The sequence below is a fragment of the Sinohyriopsis cumingii genome, chromosome 9 (genome assembly GCF_028554795.1).
Source record: "Sinohyriopsis cumingii isolate HCF-2022 chromosome 9, ASM2855479v2, whole genome shotgun sequence".
Lineage (NCBI taxonomy): Eukaryota > Metazoa > Mollusca > Bivalvia > Unionida > Unionidae > Sinohyriopsis > Sinohyriopsis cumingii.
Genome location: NC_142969.1, coordinates 96,852,983 through 96,865,163, shown reverse-complemented (window position 1 = coordinate 96,865,163; position 12,181 = coordinate 96,852,983). Strand labels below are relative to the sequence as shown.

Here is a 12,181-nt window from a genome sequence, read left to right as displayed (position 1 = left end):
TCGTTTTATACAGTACGACTGAGATGTTTTGGACAGCATTTCCACACTACCACATTCATTTTTCCGCCAAGCACGTCTTATATCATGAGGCGGTCAGAGATTAATAAGGTGTAACACGTCTAATCCGCTGAAGGAGCTGCTTTTCATCGGATTTCGATATGGGCTGGATGATATCTGGGACGTTCGGGGTGATTAGAGATATTGGAATGAAAAATGGGATATAACGATGCAGAATCATCCAAGGTTTCACAGAAATCATCGGCAAACACCAGTGATTTCTGCTAAATCACCATATTCTTTTTAAACCGTATCCGGACATGAGACTGTCGACTGAAAGTGTCGGTGTCAGTGTGCTATGCACACTCACACTGTTCTCAAAATCTGATAAAATCTGTTCGGATTCTGCCGAAGGTTTATTCTCGGTTTTTTTGGTCGGGCGTATTCGGCTTCTTGCTTTAGTGTACTATGTACACTCGGAAGTTGTGCACCGGGTTTCCCCATAATCTTACTCACGCTGTCTTGGCCTACAACTGTCCCTGCCACACTAGCTGAACATGTCGCCCCAACCTCTGAAACTTTGAGAGAGATCGGTGCGACTTTATCCGCAAATGCTGTCAACACCAACTGGACCTTGGAAAATAATGTAGATAAAAATCTGCAGATGATATTACGGTGTGTAATGAGTCATTGCTTCATTTTATACCCATATGTATTAAACATTTAAAAGAAAGTAATGTTTTCTTCTCAGATATAAATAGTGCGTGATACTATCTTTTTTGTTATCCATAGCATTTCCGATTGGTCTGTAAACCATGCCGTAATTTCAGAAACCGCATACGTGTTAATGAAAGGATAATATATAAAAGGATTGAGAAAGATTAGTATCAACGACCCAGGAGGCATATTAACAGCCGTCGAATAAATCACGTTCGAAGCAACACCATCTGAAGATAAAGATCCTTTAGCAATCGAACAGGTAATGAGCAAACTGTTAACATCGGTAGTGTTATTCGGAAGTTTCTCTTCGTGCAAACCGGTCAGAAGTATTCCATTTGTATGAAAACTAAGCATAGACCCGATCAAGCGTGGTAAATCAAATCTCACAGAGTATCCACTAAGGGTAAGCCTGGTATGCAGCATCAAGTAATTATGCTCGATTTTGATATACCTCGTTATGGCCTCTGGCGGTCATCAACGGGGAAATGTATGCGGCGATATCCGTAATGTTATACACACCAGTTCGTGTCCTTGACGTTTGGTTTGTTCCCGAACCTGTCACAAGTGGCACCAAAACCGGATCCGGTATCCACCATGGATACCAAATCTGTGACGGATCTTTGATCCGCGGCGATTTCCGCTACTACCAAACTCCGGCTGAATCATGTCACGGTTAAAAGTGCTGATCACTTCTAAACAAGTCGATAATGTGGGAGTAGAAATCAATGATGAAATCATGAAAAATTTGAATCATTTACTAAACACAAATGTTTTTCTTTAGTCGTAAGCAATACCAAGTGCTGTATCAGGATCTAATCGGTTGATAAACAATCAATCGGTCAATAAGGACCAAACAATTTCATAAAACAACAGAAAATATAATGTCCCTCGACGATACGACATTGTTATTTGAACACATGCTGGCGCAAGGCTGCACGTTGATCTACAAATTTTCTTCATCACGCTGACGTTTGGATTTTTTTTTCTTCAAATAAAATGATTTTATAATGACAGCGATAGATTTCTTGTTTTATAAAATCCTATGGGGAGAATGGCGCGTTTTATGTTTGGTGCGTTTTACACACTGCATTTCTGAATGCTAGAAAAGTTAATTTCATCAAAACCTTTCCGGTATTTTCAGGAATAGTTTCAGCATTACCACAAAACGTCTTTAAATAATGTTTAGAACCCGAGGTGGCCGCGTTATAACACTCTTTAAAATCTTTCTAGGTAATTATACATCAGTTCGAATGATATCACAATTATTATCTAATTCGAAAAAAAAAGTACAAAACAGCCTTTGTTTCTACAGATGTATTTTGGCACGTCATTATATGATTGCTATCAAAATAAATGCTGTTGCAATGTTTGTTACGCGACAGCTAAAGATACTCGCAAATTTTAGTCACAGTAACGCAGTCAATCTTAATGCTGTCAAACACGAAAATTTTTGCTGGTAGGTTTGGTCAAGTTCTTCGATCAGAACCACATCAGTCCGCTCGGTAATCGTGCAAACAGGATCGTCTTCCTAGGAGTGTGGTGCACAATCACTGCAGAAAGTGTCGTTAAATTTCGATAGCGTCTTGTATTTTTTTCTGTTTGGGGTCAGTGTGTAAATCGTAACGCGGTCGTAGTTTAGCGTGTTATTTAAAGAGTTCATCAGAAAATTATTTTTATCGCGGCCTGTAGGACTCGTGATCATGTCATGAAAATCGGGCAACAAAAAATGATATTTGTGATTCTTTTTCTCGAGGATAAAAATGAATGATGTTCATTTTTTATAAATAATGTCTTACAATACTTTAGTACTTTAGTGGGGTTAAGAGGTAATTACACCTACCCCAGGAAGAACTCAACAAAAAAAAATCAATCTCACTTGAACACGATGGCTGGAGATTTACGCATGGGAGATCACATGATTAGCGGTTTGCAAAACCATTATCCTCCTTCGGCTGATTACGCTGCTTGATTATCGCACGTGGAAACGTTAGCAAATACCAAGTTAGCCCGGAGAGGCGGATCAATGACAGGAAACATTAATATGATCGGATGATAGTTGTTCTGACTTTCTCTTCAGAAGCCGCTTCGTGGAGCCATGTCGAAGTCGCGTTAGCCAACAAACTCAGTAAAATGGTCGGTACCATGTCCGGGTCAATCATCATGAGCCAAAATGCCACTTCTACGTCTATTACACGAGCGTGGTGAGTTATCGAAAATTACGCTGTTCAAACAACGGGTGATATCATCACGGGAAACGTGATTATGGCATTAGGAGCAAGATTCATGATCACCGAATACCCATCCATGATAGACACAGAAGTGGCTGCAAAACAATACGCTCACAAGCTCCGCATCAAAAACAACAGTCACAGCCCCATACTGGCCGGTAACACAGGCAATTGCTTCGGATTTTCAGCTGCATAATCCGAATACTCAGCGTCTAATAGGGCTTTTTTCGTCTTTGCGTATCATTTGGTCGACTAGCGGAAACAAATAAGTTACAGCCAATGTCTTCAATTTTTTAATAGAGATCCAAGTCCCCTTGTCCGTCTCCATCTGGAAATTTCAGGTGTGAGCTCGTAGCAACTCATGGTGAATTCTCACGTGGAGATTAAACGGAATTATTTAGGACAATAGGTCCGACATGCGTTATAAATGTTCCTAGGCGATCAGAACAAATTTACTCGAGTAGCGGGTGCCGATTTCAGAGATTAAATGCATCGCTTTTACACTCGCGGTGCTGACGGCTGAACCATCAAATCCAGGATTGAGTTTTTGGTAGATTTTTGACCTAGTATAATATATATATAGCTGAAATATTCAGGATCGCTATCGAATTTTACCAGTTGTTATTTGACGACAAGTATCGTCAGGAACGTTAAACACATGTTAAAAACAACCAATGGAGTATATGATACTATTAACCACGTGCTAAATTTGTTAAAATAGCGTTGAACAGAGCTTACTTCGAATTTCACGAGGATGCCCAATCCATATCGTTAGTTTCTGTGAGAAAAAATGCGGCATCAACAATTACGAGAGACCATCGATAAATATTTTGCCCTATTTAAATTTTGTAACGAGCGAGAATCGGCTAGGCTCGCTAAAAATATCGAACTAATTATTCAAATTATCATGCAGGAGATCCATCCGGATGTTGGGGACACCATCGTCAAGACCGCATACATGCGACGACGCAAATTCGCCCGAAGATCATGATTGCATGGATAAGGTCGTCAAATGAAAATATTTCCAAAGTAATAAAAAATTATGTGATAATGTTGATAATTGTTTTTCAATAAGAATAAGAGATGCGGACACGATTATGGAGATGATGACGCGAGTGATAAAACATCTGGTTCTAGTGGGGGGTGACGAAGCAGCAGCGCAAAAATTCAACCCGAATAAGCGGGAGGCATAAAAAATCGCTGAAGCTTATTACATTCTAGTGTTACAAACGTTAACCAAACCTGTGCATCCAGAAAAAGTTCGGCGGCTGTGGATTATATAGAATAGTTGACGTGCCAATGCGGACAGTCGGATATATGCATCTACTCTCGGAGGGGTATAAAATCCGAGAAAACATTTTTGATCATGTAGTACCCACTACACCAGACCCAGACCTAAGAGGAATCATCGAGGACAGAAATTTAAATCTTAGCAACTACATTACCGAACTAAATCAAATTCCGATGCTGTCCTATATCATTTTCGAAAATCTACATTGTCATTGGTAATGTACAATATGAAGACCGTGTTAGATTTTAATCATATTGACGAAAATCTTTCACAGGAAGACAGGAAAGAATTGAAGTCTTATTACCGCTCTTACCACCGCGCTTACTGATATTAACGCCAGGTTTACTGGTACTATCAGCAGTTCCGCTTGCCATCACGACGGCAGGTGCTGTATCCACTGGGGGTACAGCCAATCCTTTCTTGCTAAGTTGATTAGAATGTGGATTGGTCATGCAAACGATGTTAAAAAGGCTAGAACCTAAATTAGAAGCAAAAAAGACAGCCGATATCCGTGGCGCGCATTGAGAAATCCTACGACAAAAAATTTCTGTGGATTAAGCTCAACGGAAAGAAAGTCTCACGTTTAGATATTTTGACAGTGCAGACCTGATAACTCTTTTGGGTTAATATTATGAACATTAGACGTTGTGTTTATGAATGAAAATTCAATTTCATCATTAGATTCGGTGTTAGTGACGATCACATGGCGATCAGGACAAAAATGTTTCCGGGCCCCGTCTACGATGAACATTTTCACGTTGCCTCACTAAATCCAAATTTTAATGCGGTTATCCAGTTTGTTTCCATTAAGATGATCTACCATATAAAATGGCCGCGATGGTTCCTTGATGTGTCTCGAATACAAAATGGTAATTATAACAGTCGCACGTTGGATTCCCTCACCGCACACGCAAATAAGGGAATAACCAGTATTGGTAATCCCTAATGCAAATAAATTTTTTCGTTCTCACATGACAAACGTCAATATGTTCGGTCGCTTCATATTGGTCAAAGACGGTGCGTACAAGCCAGTTTACCATTGCTATTTATAAGCATTTTCATTCCACTTGTTTAATTGCCCACATTTTTTTCGTGAGCCCTCGAAACGGCGAAATCATTCACACGACGATAATTTTCGTTACGTTCCAAGTAATATTTGTGCAGCGCAATCAGCTTAAAGCATATGTAAGCTGCGATGTTTTTCTCGGAGCATATCATTTGTAATTCGTCATATTTTGGAGTTTCAAATTCTTTGGTATATAAAATCATATCGGATTCTAATTTTTGGTTTAGCGAAAACAATAACGTTCTTCCGTCTGCTTTACCGTTATCCACTCGATCATCATACTTTCCAAAACATAAAATCCTTGTAACAACCAAAAACACGGTTGTGGAAGCGCTGATCCTAATGCGGTGAAAAATCAAGTTGGCTAAAAGAGCATTTGCGGAAAACTGCATTGTGTAATAATACTTGGGAGTACCTGGGAGGCGATCCAGGAGACCGGACAGTGTTGGGGCATGGTTCCTGCGCGTCAGACAAAAGGATTTAAATTCTAACAAAAACAATCATCTTTCACGACGATGTAACCATCAGGCGAGTACCTAAAGCCAGGAATATCATAGATGCAAGTTTCGTATCCTATGATTTTACTTTAAAACATAATTACCGCGTATTTTCGGAGTGCTTGTTCAAATAAAGACCCCACAAGCAAGGCAATGTCGCAGATATAGTTTAAGAGGATAATATTTGTCCACGATCGAATAGATATTTTTATGTATTTGCAGAGTGCTGGTTCAAATAAAGACTAGCACAAGAAGGGCAATGACGCAGAAATAGTTTTAGAGGATAATTTTTTTTTTGCCCAGGATCGAGTCGATATAAAATATAAAAAAGGACACCATTCTATTACTGATGTTAAATCAGACCCAGGGATCGTTGTCGTCATCAGATCATACCATTCAGGAGTTTTTTTTGTTTTAGGTGATACTTCGACATGAATTCGTTCAGCTGTTGATGCAAATCCATTATTATTATTTTAATAGTAATGATAAAAATAAAAATATGTCGGAGGACACTTATATCACCTACGTCATATTGCAAAATCATGCGACGCTCGACGAAGCGATCGCCACCGTGTTCAGAAATAACGTGGATATTTGTTTAGAATTCACTTTAACAAAAAGCGATCGGGATAGCGCGCATGCAAATTTTGTTGACACCAGAACAACGAAAAATAATTTATCCAAACACGGCATTGTTAAAATCAGGTACGATTCAGATCTCATTCGAAGGCACCGTGGATCATGCATGACTAGTGCTTACTTTAAAAAGTTATTAAAATTATCACAATCATAACGATATAATATGTCCGAGACTATGTATATCACACATGTCATCATCGAAAACCGAAAGGATCTCCAGGATACCATCATTAACACTTACCTCTTAAACATCGATATTTCTGTTGATTTAACTCTAAGGTTATAGTGCAGGGCCTGATAGGGCTTGACTCACGGCAGAGCAACAAAAATAATTATATGATCAAGAACATTATACGATAAGGATCTCATTATACAACACAGCACGTGCTGCATCAAAAGATCAACTTTTGGAATTAATACACACCTCCAGCGTTTAAACAAAATTAGGGCGTCCAAAGCGGTAGTCAAGGATTTTGTGAGGTCGGGTGGCCGTTCCGAGCACACGGGGGTGTTATAACAGCACGGTTACCATACTGTCAAAATAAACTTATTATGATGAAACATCGTGTTTCGAACTCAGACAGGCATTTTTACAAACTACTACTGTATTTTCTTATTTCCAACGATCTGGAAACACTAATGTTTGTAAAGAAATTATATATATATATATATATATATATATATATATATATATATATATATATATATATATATATATATATATAATACAGTCAATACTTAATTAACTGCAAATATACGTAATTTTGTATGCAGTCCTACCTTTGTTTACATCATATCTCGCCTATATTATTTCTATCTCCAGAATAGACCCTGCTTTATAATCATTTATTCCAATAAATTTCAAACCTCTCAGGAAGCTTTTGCTATCAAAGTATACATACATACATACATACATACATACATACATACATACATACATATGTGTGCATGAGTAAAAATACAGAGGCATAAAAAGCAATTAATTTTTACGTTAAAGTTACCTTGGGCGAGTCCTCATAGATACTACCAATGTATGGCCTTCCCCAGTATCCCCGGTATCCCCAATATGGAGTTCTTTTGCCAACCATATATGGGAGTGAATAGCTATTAGGGGCTATGAAGAAAAAAATTCAATAAGAAGAGATTAAGAAGTCTATTACTTTTATACTTTATGGGCAAATTGTAGGCCGAGTATCAATTGAGATTAACCCTGTTTGCGTTGTAAATTTGCAAAGAAATATATTTGCTAATCTCAATAATAAGAGAAGGCAATCAGTTTCAAAAAGGCAAATTGTAATTCTCCAAATGGGTATTGCTTTAAGAAGCTAAATTAACCCCATGTCTTTAAAAATTGTTTTTCCTTTAACAACTGTTGTCACCTGAATACCTGCAGCTTTTGTCCTCTCGTGGAGTGAGGTGGACTCTTTAGTGCGGTGTAGTAAGGGTATGTGTATTTAAAAGAGGTAAAATGTACAACAAATGTACAATTTTAAGTAGTGTTTACCCATCTCTGTCATTGTATTGAATACCAATAGCTCTGAGTATAGTGTTTCCTCATCTCTGTCATTGTATTCAATGCCAATAGGTCTCAGTATAATGTTTACCCAGATATTCCATTGAAACGTCCCGAGCTTTCCTTAAGCACCAAGCCAGCTTTGACTTGATATCAACTTAGGATTGTAATCAAAAAACAGAAGAACTATTTAAGTTTCAGCAATTTAATAAACGCTAATAATGATTAAAAAAATTAACTGTGCAAGAATAAATAAGGAATACAGTTGTAGCAATCCAATCAAAATTATTATGAAATAGATCCCAATGAAATGTTGTATATGTTCTTTCCCTTTATAAAAACACCTAACATTCTTCTTTGTTTACATAAATGTAGGTGACGTGTGTGGCTGAATGTGAAATAAAGAACGTACATAACAAAATAATCACAAAAATACGATCAATGTATTTCTCAGGAAAGAGTACATTATGAAACAAATTGAATTATAAAACACATGAAAAATGACACCATTCAGATGCTTTTCCAGTTAGTATAATAGTTATATCCTAGAATGCGTTGATACCTTAAAAATAAGTTTATATTTGTTTTTCTTCTTTATAGCTAACTAAAGGTCACTTCAATGTAACATGTAGATAATGAATACTTCCTGTATGAACACTACAATGAGTGATCCCTTCTATACCTGTTGAGTTATTTACCACAGTAACAGTACTGGCATTTTAATATATGTTTCTATTGGAATTTCCGTATGGATTAAGATATAACAGTTTATTATATGCTCATTTTGGTTCTCCGATAACTTTACATTGTCAGAATCGTGCAGTGTTTTACAATATTGCACTCATGTGCACTTCATATTGCACTCACGTGCACGACACGTGTACCCAATAGTGTATTAGAAACTACTTTATAAACAAACCATGTAAACTCACGTAGTAGACGCTTTACGCTGTGGTTGATTAAATTTGTTTCTGAATGAACTAAAGCAGATAGTTCGTGGACTTCCACATACCAGCTGCTTTGCCACATGCCACGTTACCTTTTTTGAGACAATGTTTCGGATTTAGCTAGCGATAGACACCAGACAGGTCATAAAATTGCTGGGTCCCTACAAATAACATGCAACTGACAAGGTATAAACTGTCTTCTTTAGCTGGTAATAATAATAGCAAAATATATACTTACAGTTTTACATTCTGAATTTCCTCAAGATATACTTTCATGGTTCTGCAAATCCGAATTACATGAGCCATGTCATGAATTCTCAAGCTTGACCACATTTCGAAATTGTACTGTAATTTCGACTATATTCCAAGTGCAATTACATCCTCCTTACTGCACTCATAATGAAATAAACATTATATTCCATAGCGTCGTTTTGATAATTGTAATTGAAAGACTTCATATTTTTCCCACATTATGATTTCAAACATTCAATGACAGAACAGAAACACACTTGCAGATGTCAACACGCTGCTCCCTTGCTGATGAAATCAGATGTACTTCATGTAGAACTGACACAGATAAATCCAGTCATTATCACGAAATTTAGCAGAAATCGCCAAATATATCAAAATCTATTCATTCCACGACTAAATGGAAAAGTTGTTGCAATGCGCATTCATTCACAATATCAATCTAATTTCAATTTTAAGTAGACCAAAACGCCATTTTTCCTATCGCAAGTAATGTCTAGCACGTGACTAAGTTCAAATTTATATGGACGGAGTTAAGTGCACATTAATAATGTTGTTGTTGTGTTCTGATGAATCTGCGCCTGTGTATCTAGTTTGGAATGTGGCATAAATTTAGTTACTTTGTTTCTTGTGGTGTAGTTTTGTTTATATAATTAAGCCTTAGGTAGAATAAGAAAATGAGCATATAATAAAAAGGTTGCTGCATTTGTATGGGAAAATATGAACTCGTTTTCTCGGATGGATATACTGCACTTCCAAGGTCATGCAGTATATCCATCCAAAAAACTTGTTCATATTTTCCCATACAAATGCAGTAACCTACAAATACTAGATTATTGTTTTGTCACTCGAGTCAATATAGATGATTGCAAACAGTTAAATAGCTCTCCTGCAGCATATAGCAAGGTTACTTCTACCGGATCGTCAATCTTCAACAATGAAGAATATATTGTTCGTGTATTTAATATAATTTGGAATATTATATAGTGTGGATTGTTTTATTCTGTTGCAGTATATTGTGATCTGTATAATAAGCATACCGCAGTTGTATTGGCTCTTCTATGCCTACTTCTCGTGTTTAATCGCTGCCGGTCAGAATGTGTCTGCCGGAACACAGCACATGACTTGTATTTATACCCTTGAGATCCATTGGTCTTATGCAGAGATTGATGGAGAACAACCTCGGTCATAAGTAAGCGACTGAAACACATGAGTAGTTCGAATGACACTTGACAACAGCTTATTAATGCTCAAAAGTATGATAGCGGGTTAATTGCGATTCGCACTTACACAAGTAAATTGTCAGTGGAATTACTCTATATTTGGAGACTTGGTGACAAGATATTCAGAACAGAACTTAACTCTCTATCTCACAGGACCAACACTGACAACAGGAGACAAACCCATAATATATATAACCGTGTTTCGTGATATTCAGAACAGAATTTAACTATCTCACAGGACCAACAATGACAACGGAAGACAAACCCATAATATATATAACCGTGTTTCATGAAAACAAATTAGGCAGCTTTTTAGACAATAGCAAATATGATTCCATACTGTTAGCGTTGGTTTATTTTACAATTAATGGTACTCCACTATTTGACACTTCAGAATAATACAACTCAGTAAAATGCATTTTATTTAATACGTTGTTTATAGTCATGGATGCCATTTTATAGTAATACCATATGTACAATAACGTAGTATAACGTAACCTCACCTGTAAGATCGTCCACCTGTATGGCTTCCATTAGCAACTTTATAGTGAGGGAGTAGTGTGTAGTGTTGTAGAGTAGAGCTGTAGAAATTAGTGAAAACGTGAAGAAAGAGTAGCATTTGAAGATCTGAATTATTTTGGTTGAAGTATAAAGTTAGACAAGTCACAGTTTTGACGTGAATTGAAGTAAAAAGGATGAAAAGAAAAGTTGGACACGAGAACAAGAATTCTGACAAAGCAATTTGTTGATGTATGATGCAGTAAGCAGGTGACAGTAAGCAGTAAGCAGGTGATACAGTAAGCAGTAAACAGCGACAAAAATATCAGCAACTCATTCTAGAAACATTTACATTTGGAACCCTACATCCAGTTTGTTTGTGTGCAAGTTTACAAATTGGTGACATACTGAATGCTGATGGAATAAGTCAAATGTTTCATTGCTTATATAATATCAATTATGTATGCAAATGATCATACCTAAATATGGATATTGTATATGAAAAGAGTATTGTCTATATTGTCGCGAAAGAGAAGATAGGCATAATTTTACTTTTCTATCTTTTCTTTTTTATTTTTGTCATATTTTTCAACATTGACCCAACACAAATTTAATTTGGAAATGTTTTCTCTCTAAATTTTGGTAATACAAGTTTTAAAAACTGAAGTCAATACCCAAACATAGTTTGTACCAAATACAGATACGACTTTTGAATTATTTTGAAATTAATATGATCAATGTCTATCTTACTTATTCAAAGTGGTCTTTCGTGGCTCAATAATCTTTTTAAATTCATAACATTCACTGATTTTACTTCGCGTATTTATGTTTTAATATTTTTTATGAAGTTATTAGATACAATGCTGACGTGGTATGAATTGAAAAGTTTGATATACATGAGTATCACATTTCTTTTGTTTACACAATGTCAGATTCCATGTACTGAAATGTTACAAATAACGTGAAAATCAACAACAAAACACAATGTTATGAGTCATATCAAAAACATTAGTGAATTCACGCTTTTTTCTCAATAGTAGTAGAAATTTGATGCAAAGAAATGGTTAACAAATGTTATTTGAAACATGAGCACAACTTTGTAGCGTATGTTTGGACAACATTGATTATCCCTCATTTTACTTGCATAAAACTAATCATGATAAATTATGTAATCCTTCTTTATTTACATACATGTTACCTTTTGTTATCTGAGTAATGTTGCATCACTATTATTCGATAGTTAGACTACACAATAACTCTATTAGGAGAGAAACTTTGAGTAAGAGTATTTGTGAAGTGTCGAATTCTGAATT

The 12,181-nt window shown here is 36.4% G+C and overlaps 1 protein-coding gene across 1 annotated transcript in view; it reads right to left on the bottom strand.

Annotated features, from left to right (window-relative positions):
- Nucleotides 1–12,181, bottom strand: part of LOC149792293 (ciliary microtubule associated protein 1A-like) — a 49,835-nt gene that overhangs the window by 19,403 nt on the left and 18,251 nt on the right. Inside the window, exon 3 of the mRNA XM_089970858.1 lies at nucleotides 7,440–7,552. Coding sequence (XP_089826984.1) covers nucleotides 7,440–7,552 — 113 coding nt within the window. The remainder of the gene's footprint in view (nucleotides 1–7,439; nucleotides 7,553–12,181) is intronic.